This window comes from Furipterus horrens, unplaced genomic scaffold (assembly GCF_987537825.1).
Source record: "Furipterus horrens unplaced genomic scaffold, mFurHor1.1.pri manual_scaffold_5, whole genome shotgun sequence".
In the NCBI taxonomy this organism is placed as follows: Eukaryota; Metazoa; Chordata; class Mammalia; order Chiroptera; family Furipteridae; genus Furipterus; species Furipterus horrens.
Window position 1 is genome coordinate 179,090,097 of NW_028327175.1, and position 16,432 is coordinate 179,106,528.

The 16,432-nt window shown below is 37.3% G+C and overlaps 1 protein-coding gene across 3 annotated transcripts in view; it reads right to left on the reverse strand.

Moving 5' to 3' along the window:
- The window catches only part of PARG (poly(ADP-ribose) glycohydrolase), a 191,147-nt gene that overhangs the window by 43,053 nt on the left and 131,662 nt on the right, over window positions 1–16,432 (reverse strand). For all 3 annotated transcript variants that reach the window (XM_090278367.1, XM_090278368.1, XM_090278366.1), the window contains 3 exons: window positions 16,356–16,416; window positions 9,248–9,323; window positions 717–864 (listed from right to left, as the gene is read on the reverse strand). In XM_090278367.1, the coding sequence (XP_090134493.1) occupies window positions 717–864; window positions 9,248–9,323; window positions 16,356–16,416 (285 nt within the window). The remainder of the gene's footprint in view (window positions 1–716; window positions 865–9,247; window positions 9,324–16,355; window positions 16,417–16,432) is intronic.

Genomic DNA, 16,432 nt, shown 5'->3' on the forward strand with positions numbered 1-16,432 from the left:
GCTCACTATTGTACTGACTGTCCAAACACTGTAACCAATGCTTTTTGCATTTATATATAGTGTCTTCATACAAAAGCATAACAAATCACTATGGAAATATAATAGAAGAATAATAATAGAATACATACTCAAAGTCCTATCATTTTCTTCTTTTTATGGGCATTATTTCAGAAATATTCAAACTGAAGGGTATTTGAATAGTTTTTACCCTTGTTCCTCAGATAATGACGTCTAGAAAAAAAATGGTGGGGATAAAATGTCTTACTCAAGATTAGAAAAATAAAACTAGAGTTGACTTTTGAAAACACAAATTTGTACTACACAGTGCCACTTATATATGGATTTTCAAAAAATATAGATACCTGTACTGTCTTTGATCCCCGTTTGGGAGTCTGCAGATGCAGACTTGATCTACACCACTTTTATAGGGGATTTTGGTATCTACTGGGGGTCCTGGAACCAATACCAAGGGACAACTTAAGTTTTGGGGGAGTAAAAATTATATGTGGATTTTTGACTGCATGGAATGGATGGTGGGGTTGGTGCTCAAGGGTCAAAGGTATAACAATTTCGAAAAACCAAGCATACTTTAGTCATTACCAATATTAGGACTAATACACACAGCAGAATAAAGCTTATTTAGATGGCCTCTAGTCTTCATAATAGATATTAATAGATGGGAAACTACCCCATTGTCCAGATTTCCCAAAACTAACCTGTGATGATAAGACATTCATTGTGATCCAGCACCTCAGTAAAGAGCCGTGAAACAATCAACTCAGGGTTGATTAAAAAGCGAATTTCTTCTTGTACAAGTCCTGCACTGGTTACACCACCTCCAACAAAACGGTTTGCAAAATCCACCTATTTGAAAAAATGTGGCATGTTAAATGATGATCTTAAATACCTACATATATGATAAAGAAGTATACTACTTTTAAATTCTAATCTTGTTTTCCTTTCCCATATACATCAATCCCAAAATTAGTAATCTTCTCAGGGAGAACAGATTGTGGTTGACTGTATTCTTTTTGTCTCACTGCAGTTAATATCTCTGCATATTTCTTTGGATCCCAAAACCTTAGAAGAAACCTGGAAAATGGAGCTTTCAGACAAAAGACTCAATGTAATAATTACATGGAGTTTTGTTTATAAACCTTTTCTGTGCTCCAAGGGCCATAAATCAAGAAGTTTTTTTTGGAAAGGTTTTATCAAGATCATTTCCCCAACATTCACTACTCAATTTCCATTTATGTATTTCGTAGACTTTAATGTAACTATACCTTTCTTATATAATATAGCAATCAAACACTTATTCTTAAATAACTGTAAAGTTTAGTAATTGACCTTTTTGGGGTAACCTTTTCTTCTGTGGAAGATAAAGAGACAAAAATTTTGTCCTTCTAAATTAAACTGCAAAACTCAAACTACATAAACATTACAAACTATAGTTTTAAAATATACGTAAGGAGAAAAATAAAGACAAATCCTAGTTTAACAATAAAGATTCAACTAAATTAATATTTCCAATTTAGTTTAAAACTATACAAAAGCTTTCTGTGGAGTACTAAGATGGGATCCCCAAGTACCTATTAATAATAATGAGTTACACAATCTTCAAGAGAAAACAAACTCAACTTGCCATCATTACTTATTTGTCTTAAACTTACTAAGCACCACACAGTATCCTACACTATGCTAGGAATTACAGGCAAATATGTAAGAAATGCTTTCCAACTTTGCCTTAGATTATTCTATTTGAGGAATTATATTACACAAATATACATAACTGTGTACATACATAATCACACACGCAAAAACGGAATTTAGTAAATAATGTAAGAAAGGCTTATTACTGTGTAGGAAAACCACACTCCTGTATCTCTCCTTTAATTTCACACAACTACCAAACTCACAACACTTCTGACACCAAAATGTGTGGGTTTTCTCACATCAAGCAATTCTGTAACACCACCTAGGTATCCTATAATTCAATTCAGTTCTGACTCTGACTACTTGGAATTAGCCTTGGATTTCAAAAGCTGAGGGTTTAGTCCCACCAGACTGTCAAAGACTGCAAATGTCAATTATAAGCCCCAATTTCTAGTTTGTTTTTTAAAATTTATTTATTGTTTTTCTATTACAGTTGTCCCATTTTCCCTCCATTGCTCCCCCCTACACCACCCACGCCATTTTCCATCTTAAATCCCCGCATCCATGGGTCATCCATACTAATTCCTTGACTAGACCCTTCCCCTTCTTTCCCCCCTTCTCCACTTCCCAACTCCCTGCTGGTCATTGTCAGTCTGTTCCTTGTTTACATGTCTCTGGTTCTATTTAGCTCATTTGTTTGTGTTGTTCATTAGTTTCTTCTATTAGGGGATATCATACAGTATTTGTCTTTCATTGTCTGGCTTATTTCACTAAGGATAATACTCTCCAGTTCCATCTATTTGTTGCAAACAGTAGGAGGTCCTTCTTTCTTTCTGCTGCATAATATTCCACTGTGTAAATGTACCTCAGTTTTTTGATCCATTTGTCTACTGATGGGCACTTAGGCTACTTCCATATGAGAAAACATATTTGCCAATGATACCTCAGACAAGGGTTGGATATCCAAAATATATAAGGAACTTAAATGACTCAACACCAAGAAGACAGACAACCCAATTAAAAAACGGGTAAAGGGCCTGAACAAACACTTCTCCAAAGAGTACATACAGAGGGCCCATAGGCATATGAAAGAATGGTCAACATCATTAGCCATCAGAGAGATGCAAATAAAAACCACAGTGAGATACCACCTCACACTGGTCACAATGGCCGTCATCAACAAATCAACAAACAACTTGTGCTGGCGAGGATGTGGAGAAAAGGGAACACTCGTGCACTGCTGGTGGGAATACAGACCGGTGCAGCCACTATGGAAAACAGTATGGAATTTCCTCAAAAAACTAAAAATGGAACCACTTTTTGATCCCATGATTCCATTGCTAGGATTATACTGGAAGAATCCTGAAACACCAATTCAAAAAAACCTATGCACCCCTATGTTCACAGCAGCGCTATTTACAATAGCCAACTTCTAGTTGATTGGTTAATAGGGATTCCCATGACCCTCCCTGGAGTTTGATAATTTGCCAAAGTAACTCACAGAACTCTGGGTAATACTTACTTACACTTACTGATTTATCAAAAAGGATACAGATGAACAGCAAGATGAAGGGGTACACAGGGCAAGGTATGTGGGAAGGGGCACAGAGCTTCCGGAAGTCACTCTCCCTGTTCACCAACCTGAAAGTTTTCTGAATCCCTTATTTTGGGGATTTTTATGGAAGCCACAGCATGTAGGCATGATTGATCATTACCTCAGTCTCCAATCCCTCTCCTTTTCCCAGAGGTTGGGAGGTTGGGTAGAAAGTTCCAGACTTCAAAGCATGGCCTTGTTTTTCTGGTGACCAGCTCCTATCCTGAAGCTATCCAGGAGTTCACCAAGAATTACCTCATTAGAACAAAAGACATATCTATCACCCAGAAAATTTCAAGAGATTTAGGAGCTCTGTGTCAGGAATCAAAATCAAAGACCAAATATTAGAACAAAAGATGCTCCTATTGGTCTTGTCACTTACATAATTACCCAAGTTTTAGGAAAGAGCTCTGTGCCAAAAGCTGGGGCAGAGACCAATATATAGTTTTGTATTATTTCACATATATTTTCATTGATCTATCTATCTACCTATCAATCATCATCTATCCATCCTCACCTGAGGATGTTTTCATTTGATTTCTTAGAGAGAGAACAACTGATGCCAAGAGAAGCATTGCCTTCGTTTGCACCCAGAATGGGGATTGATGCAGGGATCAGGGATCATACGTGTCCAGACCAGGGGTCACATATGCCCCTGGCCCGGACTGGGGATGAACCTGAAACGTAGTTATGTGCCTTGACTGGGAATCAAACCTACGACCCTTCGGTTATAGGACAACACTACAATCACTGAGCCACATCAGCCAGGGCATTTTGTTCAGACTATTTTTCAGATAGATATAAGATTTCTTAAAACTTGTTTGTAGTCTCTAAAACAATTATGATATTAAATGACTATCTGAAGTCTATTTTACAAAAGAGTAGAACAGGAATATGAATCTTTTGATATGGAGAAATATGAGAAAAGGCAGAAATTAACAGAAGGCAAGATATTCTTTCACTATAAAAGAACTTAGAAAATATTGAAAATTACAACTAGACAAGTTCTTGAAATGAGTTACCACAGAGAATCATATATATCTGGGTTCACTAAATCAATGCTAAAAAACAAGAGGAACTCTTTAGATTTTATAGAAAAATAATTTTGGTTAAAGCTTCACCACTAGCCCACTGATTAAAATTAGTTACCTACTACATAATGAAGTCTTTATGCACTGGGTAGTTTATGGCTTAATCTGTTCAATTCAACAAATGAATACTGTGCTGGGAATCATGAGATACGAAAATGAGTAAAATATGGTTCCTGGCCTCATAGCATTTATATTCTAGACGGGAGTCAGGCACATAAGCAGAATGATAGAATAAATATTAAATAACTTGTTAGTATTTATCTGCTACTGCCCAAATAATACAATTAAACAAAATTAGAGTGTGGGAAGGAAGATAGGGAGTGTTATAAGAGGACGTGTTATTCAATCTGGACTTTGGTGGCAGTCAGACTGAGGGAATAGCTACACAAGAACATAGGAAAACCAAATGTAAAGAGCTGTCTGAGGAGAGGAGTAAGCAGATTCTTCATGCCTGGTTGTAATGTACAGTATAGGGAGGGTCATAGTTGTTGATGAGATAGCGTGGGGTTCAAAAAATTTTTACTTAATTCTGAAGGTTCTGGAAAAGTCTAAAAAAATGAAGTAACAATAAAGGACCTGTGTTTTAGGAAGATAATTCAGGCTAGAGTTTAAAGAATAAACTAGAAAAGTATAAAAGTAAAAGCAGAGACTAATTAGGTGAATAGTTTATACAAGCACTGTTAGGTCCAAATAGGTTGGTGGGAAAAAAAGGGAAGGAGAGACTCAGAAAAACAACAGATAGCATTTAAAAATTGAGAGACTGGCTACAAATAATGATATTGTAAATAAAAATAAGAAACAAAAGTAAGGTTTAAGATCAGCTAAACTTAACTTTTAGTGGAACAAGGTAAATAGCCAAAATGGAAAGATAAACTTTACCCAATTTATGTACTACTTGGCAATGAAAAATAAAATAATATTGAATGCCCATGCTATTGCTCATTTTTTAAATAAAAGGCCACATTTATTGCTTGAAAGGTATGCACAGACATAAATACACTAAACTCAATATGCCTCTGAAAGCAGGAGGATTTGTTTAGAAAATCAAAGTTTCTACTATTTAAAAAAGTTCTTAATAAAAGGCTATTAGAGGTGAGAAACCAGTTCCAGTACATGAAAACAGCATGGGAGTGCTTCTTTATTTTTTAGCCAGTCATTTTCCAACTCACTTTAAAGCTACCTATTCCGATTACTCAGTTTCTGAATAACAACTTGATGAAAAGAGAGAAATGATAATTCCCCTTAAGAGGTTTTGTTGTTGCTGCCATTCAGCATAATGTAATATATATGCTACACAAGAAGCTTTGTGGCACTGCAATACAATATTCCCTGATCTCCTACATATACATGGCATGAATAAGGAGAACAGTTAATAGAAACCTTTATGGTTCTTTTAATCTTCTGAGGTTTCATATTTCATCTATAATTCTAGAAAAGTGAAGAGAATCTCACCCTTGAATGTTGTAAAATAATTCCTATTGAACTGTATTGTAATGAAAGTCAGCATTCCTGCAGTGCTAACTAGTAACAGCTTTGTTGATTTTATATGTATTAAAACTCCCTCAGTTAATCCAAGACTTTAATGTAGAAAAGAACGTCATCAAAAAACAAATATTGTGGCCAAGATGGAGGTCTAGACAGACATGATGCATCTCCTTCCACATCTAAGAAGGAATACAACTATGTACCTCAAAACTAGAAACAACCAGAAGTTCCAGAGAATCGAGCTGCATCAAAGTCCAACAAACAAAGACATAAAGAAGCAATACTCATCTAGACAGGTAGGAGGAGCAGATCTGGGTCAGAGAGGACTAGGTGTGGTGGCGGCAGCAGCGGCTGCAGCAAGCTGGCGGAAAGCACAGTCACATGTTATAAAAAGTGGGGAGGGATACCTGGTGAGCGCTTCCAGAACCAGACCATACTGCACAGCTCACAGTTCTAGCGCCAGGAAAATAAAGCCTCATTGCTTCTGACTGTGCAAACCAATGGGGAGTGGGGCGGAAGAAGAAACTGCTGATCTCTTAGCAGAGTCTGCTTTATTAAGGGGCCCCCACAGTCCTAGAACGTCCACAGACCCACCCACTCATGGAATGATGACCAGGGCAACAACTAGAGAGGTGCCAGTCCCATACAGAAGTGGGAGACGTGCCTGGAAAAGGGGCTAGTGCTAAGCAAGCTGCATTGTTCCCTCTCACATCCCACCCCCACATATAGCACCAAAACATGGTGAAATGAGTTACACATACTGACCAATAGCTAAGGCTCTGACCCTTACAATGTAATAAGTGCGACAGCTCTGCCCAAGACACAGAGGCAAACAAACACAGGAGCCTGTCAAGATGAGGAGACAGAGAAGTATGGCCCAAAAGAGGGAACGGATCAAGGTTCCAGTGGGAGAACTAAGTGACAAGGAGATAGCCATTCTAACAAATGAGGAGATAGCCAACCTAACAGACGTCGAGTTCAAAACACTGGTAATAAAGATGCTTACAGATTTGACAGATATGCTTAAGTACGGCAAACACATAAGGGAAGAAGTGAAGGCTATACTAAATTAAACGAAGAAAAATCCACACAAAACCAATGGTGAAGGGAAGGAAACCAGGGTTCAGAGCAATGATTTGGAAATTAAGAATGAGGAAACAAGAATTGAAAAAAATGAAGAGGCTTAGGAACCTCTGGGACAACTCTAAATGTGCCAACATCCAAAGTTAGGGATTCCAGAAGGAGAAGAGGAAGAGCAAGAAATTGAAAGCATATGTGAAAAAATGATGAAGGAAAACATCCCAGATTTGGCGAAGGAAGCAGATATACAAATCCAGAAAGCACAGAGTCCCAAATAAGCTCAACCCAAAGAGGACCACACCAAGACACATCATCATTAATATGCCAAAGATAAAAGTTAAAGAGAGAATCTTAAAAGCAACAAGAGAAAAGCAGAGAGTTACCTACAAAAGGGGTGCTATAAGACTATCAGCTGATTTCTCAAAAGAAACTTTGCAGGCAAGAAGAGACTGGCAAGAAGTATTCAATGTGATGAAAAGCAAGGACCTACAACCAAGATTACTCTATCCAGAAAAGCTATGTTTGGAAGGGCAGATGAAGTGCTTCCCAAACAAGGTAAAGCTAAAGGAGTTCATCACCACCAAGCCATTATTATATGAAATGTCAAAGGGACTTATTTAAGGAAAAGAAGTTTCAAACTATGAACATTAAAATGACAACAAACACAACTATCAACAACCGAATCTAAAAATTACAATCAAAATGCAACTAAGCAAACCAGAATTGGAACAGAATCATAAGTATGGGAATCATTTGGAGGATTATCAGCTGGGAGGGGGAAGAGGAGAAAATGGAGAGATGGTACAGGGAGTAAGAAGCATAATTTGTTGGTACAAAATAGACAGGGGGAAATTAAGAATAATATAGGAAAGGGTGAAGCCAAAGAACTTACATGCACAACCCACTGACATGAACTAAGTGGGGTAGGATTGCTGGAGGGAAGAATACTGGGTGGAGCGGGGCAAAGGAAAAAAAATCTGGGACTACTGTAACAACATAATCAATAAAAAACATTAAAAAAATTTTTTTGAACCATATTTCAAAATTAATGTTTTAAATAGAAGAAAAGACACCAATTAAATACAAATTTAAAACCATTTTTAAGGATGAGACAACTATTAATTCAGGTATCCTAAGTATTTTTCTTTATTATCTCAATTACTGGGAGAGGGGGTTTTAAACAAAACATGCTTGCTTCTTTGAAGATTTCAATTACAAATGTCTAATTAAAGGTAATGCTAAAAAGAATCTGTGCCATTAGGCACTTAGAGCATCATATAACTAGCCAAATGCAAATCAGTCTATAGTCATTTTAAAACATTGTTATTTGACTATATCAGTCTATTTTCAGGCAACCATTTTATTTAGCTTCTGCCCAATACAGGATAGGGCAAAAGTAGGTTTACAGTTGTGAGTAAATGAAACACAGGGTTTTTTTTTTCCTGTATTATTATTTATTATTGTATTATTTGTCATTTCAAGAACTGTAAACCTACTTTTGTCCTACCCTTTATATGCATCAAATAAGGATTGAAAAAAAAAAAAAATCAGCCATTCCCAGTGTAAATGAGGTAATACACAAGATTCTTTAAAAGATAACTAGTATTACAATGCTCTTAAAAATGGTATAAAAACATTTTAAGAATACAAATCACTAACATTTTCTCTGGTGAGTGATTTAAAAAAACATTACACTAAAGCAAAAGGTTAGGTGTTACATCAATTTAAAGCTGGATAACTCCTTTTTCCAAAAATATTTTTTTAAGTGAAGGGAGTAACGCAGATTTATAAGAAAGATTAAGAGATGGAAAAATTATCTGCTCTGCAACAAGGAAAAGACAGCAAGCATAGTTGGTCACATGCCTAAAACAATTATATATGGGAGATAGTGTTTCTTATCAATCAGTTTTAGCCCCCTAGGCTTAAACAAGGTCGGTGGCAGAAAAACATCTCAAGCTGGTCATCATTTAGGGCAGAGCAAGAGCCCTTAAAGAAAAAGAACAAAACTGTCTAGTGACAGCTTGTCAAGACCATACTCTAGGAACTTGATCCACTGTCAATCTACAATCTATGTCTGAACCAAGAGGCCTGGTGTTGTCCAGATCTTGGGATTTTCTGTCAAAGGCTTTTAAAAAGTGTCTCATGTAAGAAACAGAGACTGTACAGTGGCAAGTAACAATATTACCATGGCTGTCAAGATGAGCTGTTTGGTGTTTTTCTCCATTCTGCTGTCATGCTTCTTTGCATTAATTTAGCTTAGGAAATAAACAGCTTTCAAATCCCCTTTGATGTCAGGAGCTTGACAAAAGTCCCAAACACACACACTCTATTGTGATTCACCTACCTGTAGCATGCCTTGACCATTTCCTTCTATGGTACCTTCACAAGTTATATGCAGTCGAGTCAGAAAGTTTTCACACCTACAATTAAAAAAAAAAATTCCCTTATCTACTTTTTATTGACAGATATATTTCACTACAAAAAAAAAAAATCTAAAAGTATAAAATAGAACTGAAACCACTCAAAATCTCAAAAGCTAGAAAACAGATGCCTACTGTTAAAATTCTTGGTATAGAATCTCCCAAACATTTCCTAATTCAAATATACAAATATACTTTTAAATTTTTATTTGCTTGTTTCCTCATTTTATTTACTTTTAGAGAGAGAGGGGAAGGGAGGGAGAGAGGGAGAGAAACATCGATGTCAGACAGAAACATCAAACAGTTGCCTCTCACACAATGCCCCTACTGGGGACTGAACTCATAACCCAGGCACCAGGAATCCAGCTGCTGACCTTTTGCTTTCTGGGATGATACCCAACCAACTGAGCCATATAGATCAGGGCTAAATATACATTTTTAACTTAAAATGAGATAATACACTGTTTTCTCCTACAAAATATCAAATTTCCTCCCCTCTTTAAGAGTTAAAAAACTTGTCAAAATATTTTTTAAAATTAAGATCTATAAAACTGTATTATCATCCTACAGTTGACAACCTAAGGAAAAATACACAAAAATTTGATAATAAATCATATATGATTCTCAGATATGCTCTATTTTCACTAGCTCGATAACTGTGTGTGTGTGTCGGGGGGTGTCTTGATGAAAATAAACGCCACAGAAATTCTGACCTGTCGTATTTTTATATTAATAAAACTGACAGATGACTCTTGCATCTGTTAGTAAAATTACTTTCATTTTTATAAACCATGATCACTCAGGTGTTTATGAAGCTCAGAACATGTTACCTGTTGGCATATTCAATATTTTATACTGAAGAGGTCTGAGAAGGTGGCAGAAGCAAGAAGGTCACTCAAACCCACCTTCTTCCCTAAAACAGGCCATAAAACCCTCAAGTGAGAGGTACCCTCTTTATGCTCAGATGAAAGGAGTATTCTTATCTTCGAAGACAAAGGGATCCCAAGAAGAATCCTAACAAAGAGGCCACGCCATCCCTCTACCCTTTACTACAATTACCTCACTTTCCTTAACCCATTCATGGCTGTCTGCTCTTCATCAAACCTAGCACAGAAGTACAGGCGTCTATTTCTTTGGGTCTTTATTTCCTTATGAAGGCTCCCATGTCATGTAAAACTTACATAAAATAAATTTATATGCTCTTTTCCTGTTAATCTGTCTTGGTTAGTTTAATTTTCAGACCCAGACAAATACCCTCAGATACCTTACAGTGTTTATCTAGTTTACATTATATTAAAAAATGAATTCCATTTTATTAGTAGCAATTGTCTATGACATTTCTTCCTTAGATTTCCCCCCCCTAATTATTGGAGAAAAAAGTTTAATAGAATGTAAAAGATGAGACCCAAACCCCTAAATTATAAAAGGGTAGCATTAATTTTGGGGAGAGGGGAATTATTTATTTTTTAAAACAATTACATATCTTTAGAAACAATTTAGCTGAGGACGTGATACAGAGATCTGATCAGATCACTGGGTAGGAGTAGGGAGGAGCCATAGGAAGAGGACACCCAAGGCAGTGGTAAACAGTCTATATGACATTGGCTGAGAAGATGAATACCTCCAGAGCAAGTGGAATTAAGGGCCAGAAGATTTAAAATAAAAAGAGGGCAGAGATTGGCTCTCGGGCTCTTCTTCCTTGAGGATGCCTGGATGATCATGCTACAGCTGCCTGCACTTACAAAGGATGGAATTTTGGATGGGAAGGAACTCCGGGTGCAGCCTAAGATCAGACTGGCCCGACAAAGGGTGGCACGGTTATTCTTCTTTGGATGTTCTAGAGCAGGGGCCCCCAGCCCCCAGTCCATGGCCTGTTAGGAACCCAGCACAAGCGAAGCTTACTATTGTCCTGCCTCGGACCCAGCCAGTGAGAGAGGAAAGCAAAATTCACCTGAGCTTGGGGCCTCCTTTCTCCCAGTTCACCTGAGCTCCGTTTTCTGTCTCTGCCCAACACCCCCCTACTTCCATGAAACCAGTCACCAGGTGGTGGACTGTTCTAGAGGGGATGAGCTCTGAGGCAGAAGCTAGGCATTAGAACTAAGATAATTAAAAATTAACTGGGAGAATGATAAAGGAACTCAGGAGTAAAAGATTTTAACTTTAATTGATAGGCTTAAGTGATTAAAGCTGTAACTAAAGAATTAAAATTTTTAGCCTTAATTGTTAGGCTATAGACTATAGTGACTACTGCATGTGGAAAGCTGTTATTCCTAAACTGTGTAGTTTTTGAATAAAGATTCCTTTCTGACACTTCTGGCCAAGATGGAGGTGTAGGTAGACACGCCACATCTCCCTCACAACTAAGAAAGAATTTATGACCACTTCAAAAATTTTAAAAATCTATAAAATTCAGAAAATCAAAACTACATGGAAGGTCAACAAAGAAATAAAGAAATATTCAGCCAGAAAGGTAGGAAGAGCGGAGCCAAAACAGAGAATGAGGTGTGGTGCTCCAAAGTGGCTGCAGGGGCAGAGCTTGGCAGCCTGGATACTTGGTGGCAGCGGCAACAACAGCAACAGCGGCAGAACTGGGACTGTAGCCACAGCGAAAAGCGCAGTCATACATTTTAAACCTGGGAAGCAATCCCAGACCCAGACCAGACCACGCAGCTTGCAGTTCCAGCGCCAGGAAAAACAGAGCCACATTGCTTCTGACTGTGAAAACCAGTTGAGGTTTGGGGCAGAGGGAGAAACTACCAGTCTCAAAGGGGCGAGTGCGGGGAAAGCAGCACTGCTCCCTCTCAGGCCCCACCCCCACATTCAGCGCCACAATGTAGTGAAACAGGTCACCAGCACTGATGAATACCTAAGGCTCCGCCCCTTACAATGTAACAGATATGACAGCTCTCTACCTAAGACACAGAGGCAAACACAGAAAGATGTCAAGATGAGGAAACAGAGAAGTACAGCCCAAAAGGGGGGACAGATCAAGGTTCCAGTGGCAGAACTAAGTGACAAGGAGATAGCCAACCTAACAGATGAGGAGATAATTAATTTAACATACCAATTTAACAGACACATGGTCCAAAGTACTAGTGATAAAGATGCTCACAGACTGGACAGAAAAGATTAAGCATGACAGGGCAGACATGAAGGTTATACTAAGTGGAATGAAGGAAAATCCAAACAAAACTAGTGGTGAAGGAAAGAAAACCAGGGCTCAAATCAACAAACTGGAACATAAGGAAGAAATAAACGGTCAACCAGTACAGAATGAAGAAACAAGAATTTTTAAAAATGAGGAGAGGCTTAGAAATCTCTGTGATAGCTTTAAACATGCCAACATCTGAATCACAGGGGTGCCAGAGGAAGAAGAGAAAGAGCAAGAAGTTGAAAAATTATGTGAAAAAAATAATGAAGAAAAACTCCCCTAATTTGGGGAAGGAAATGGACATACACGTCCAGCAAGCACAGAGAGTCCCAAACAAACTAGACCCAGGAAGGACGACAGCAAGACACATCATAATTAAAATGCCAAAGGTTAAGGATAAAGAAAGAATCTTAAAAGCAGTAAGAGAAAGGGAGAGAATTGCCTACAAAGGGGTACCTATAAGACTATCCGCTGATTTCTCAAAAGAAACTTTCCAGGCAAGAAGGGACTGGCAGGAAATATTCAATGATGGGAGGCAAGGACCTTTAACCAAGATTACTCTATCCAGAAAAGATATCTTTTAGAATAAAAGGGCAGATAAAGTGCTTCTCAGACAAGGTAAAGTTAAAGGAGTTCATCATCACCAAGCTATTATTATATGAAATGTTAAAGGGACTTATTTAAGAAAAAGATCAAAACTATGAACATTAAAGTGACAACAAAAATCATCACTATCAACAGAATCCAAAAAATAAAAACAAAAACAAAGTAATCAGACAAAAAATAAAAAAAATAAAAATAAAAAAGTCCTTTCCTTTCTCTCCAAACCTTTGCCTCTGGAATTTTGCCTAGAGGGTGGTGGCAGGCAGCAGGACCCCACCTGCTGTTCGGTAACAGAAGCACTATTTACTTACTGTTTTGCTTTTTTCCTTGTTTCAATGGAGTCCAAATACATTTCAAGCTAAGCTCAGTCCAACAGAATTGAGAGCCTTAAATGCAGAAGGTAATTCAGCATAGGTTCTTTTCTAAGAGTTTAATTTGTATTAACTCACTTAATCCTCACAACAACCCTATCACTACCTCCTTTTACAGATGGGAAAACAAAGCACAGAAAGCAGGTTAAGTAGACTACCTAAGGCTAGTAAATGAGGCTATAAAGATTTAACTCAAGTAACCTAAGCCCAGTGTCCAAGCTCTTAACCAATATGATATACTTTTAGAAAAATTACTTTGCAAATCTCTTTTTAACTTCCTTTGTGGGGTTAGGCGGGGTTCCACTTTCCTAGTCATTTTATTCCATGGGAGACCACCTGTGAGGATACTACCAAAAAATTAAAAAGCATGATTCAGAAATCTCCGGGTTGTCAGTCAGGACTTCAGAACAGAAATCTCAACTGTTGTCAATGATTCTCCGTAACTAAAGTTGTCAACTTAAGAGTACAGTCCTCAATAAAATTATGAAACTGCTAGAAACTGTTTTTTTTGTTTGTTTTTTTAAGCATCCTCTGACTCCCTGATAGGTCTCCCCTTCTGGCCCCTGTAAATTCTCCATTCTATTGTCCCAGGAATCAAAGACATGGCCTATTATGGCTCTCGGTGAATAATTAAGCCTGGCTAAAGTATTTACTGATAATTACACGGTTAACTATAACATGTCAGAACCTTAGAAATCAGAAAAGCCTCTAACTTCCTGGTACCCACGTAGCCCCTTACTCTTAGAAACACCAACAATCCTTATCTCTTCTTCATCCTTCCTCTAAGTGAATGCATGTTTCCGGTTCTGTGGAGTCTGGGAGATGGATATTAATTATTACTTTCTAACTCACTTATGAAGCAGTTAAAACAAAACAGAGACCAAAGACATTTTTTCAAAGTTAGAAAGGTTATCAAGTTAAATGCTGTCTATTGAAGTTAAGGGGAGTATCTTGATCTTACTTAGGGGCAAAGTTATCTCACTGACACAATAGCTTTGCAGATCTCTACATTTTGACTTATCTCTTCACTCCCAGATGGTAATGTATAAGTGAGTGCACTTTCACATTAGTGCCAGATGAATGTCAAATGCAGAGTAGAAATACTGAACTGAATTAAAAAACAAGACCTCTGAATGACCTATAAAATCTACAACAAAGTGATGTGAACAAAACATTAGTATTCCTATTAGACTAATGGAAGAACTAAGAAAAGCAATTCTCTGTACTCTGGTCTGGGTAGATAACATAGCAGATGGTTACTTTTAGTTCTACCATATTTTAAGAGGGACCAATGGTCTGGGGTATGTAAAAAGCAGAGATAACGTATTTAGAGTTTGTATTATATGTGAAATAGAAGAAGTGAATAAGTTTTGTATGTGCCTGTGTGCATTTTTAGTGGTGGGGTGAGTCAAGAAAGCATTAAGATACATGAAGGAAGGTTAAATGTTAACAAAAATTAATTAAAGTTATGTATTGTAGCTCTAGAAGGAAAAACCAGGAGCGAAGGGGAGAATTATTGTAAAGACAGACTTTAAAAACAATAATTTTAAGAGAGAGAGAAAGAAACATAGATCTGTTGTTCTACTTACTTATGCCTTCATTGATTGATTCTTAGATGTGCCCTGACCAGGGATCAAACCCTGGTGTACGTGAACAACATTCTAACCAACTGAGCTACCTGACCAGGGTGAAAAGATACTTTTTTAGTGAATGAAAGTATCAGAAAATAAAACAAGCAGCTGACTGAAGTGAAATAGTGAATTTGCCACCACTGAAGCTGTCTAGTCTCCATTTGTCACTGGCGTTGGAGTTAATAATATTTTTAGTAGGCAGCTACACCAGATGACTTCCTTGGGTCCCTTGCATCTCTAACACACCATGACTTCAAAACGTTGCACATGTTCTCTCCCTTTCTTGCTCAACTGTGTTTTTGTTTTTGTTCAGTCTTTTATCTACTTCCCTCTATTAATAATCATCTCAGCCATGCAGATAGCCTCCTAAAGTAAGTTTGTTTTTCTTTCCCCTCACAAATAAGCATGTTTGATGAGTGAAAATACTATGGGAAAGCCACCTAAGCAGATGTGCCTTCGTAAGTTAACTCCCTTAAGAGTGAGTCCCTTTCACCACTAATTCCAAAAGGAACAATTACAAACTAGAGTAAAAATTATTAGAAAGTGGAAATGAGAGGTACTGGTTAACATGAATGCACACCCAAAATATGCATTTAGTATGTCGAATTGTGTCCTCATGTGTGTTGAAAAAGTTGATCCATTCTTTTTTAAGTGTTTTGGGAATTTGCTATAGATTAGGAAATGTGTTAACTATTCTAAGACACTAAAAAATTTACAAATCTGATGACCTTAGGTTGATTACTATTCTCAGTTCTTGCAGATAAGTAACAAGAACAAAACACAGTAAATTAGCAACTTTCACAAAGTCTGCCAATAATACACATTGGGTAGCAAAACCTCAAAATTCTTATGCATCAGACAAAATTCTAGGTAATTACTATTTACATTTAATAAAAACAACTTTTCCCAAACTTGTTCTCCAGGAAGAAAAGTTATAAAATACAAGCAGTAACCAAAAATGGAGAGTAAGAAGAAACATTAAATATTGGTGTTCCATTTACTATTAAGTGTCTTCACACACAAAACTCTTTAATTCTAAATAGGACTTTCAGAAGATAAAGCTAAGGCAGACTTTGATTCAAAAGGTATAACCTTTCTAACAATGAGCGCTATTCTAAGCAATTTCCCCCCACTGCTTATGAGAAGAAACTTCCTAGCAAAAAGGCAATTGAGAGGTTGGCAAAACATCTCCCCAGGGGCTGTAAGATAAAATCCTCCCATGGTAAAAAGATTCCTTCTAATTCTAAGGTTCCAGGATTATTTTTATCATTATTACCTTTCCCATTCTGGAAAATCTTCAAGACTCTGTCTTGTAAATGTCACCAACCCAGTAGGTTCTACAAAAGCATTGAA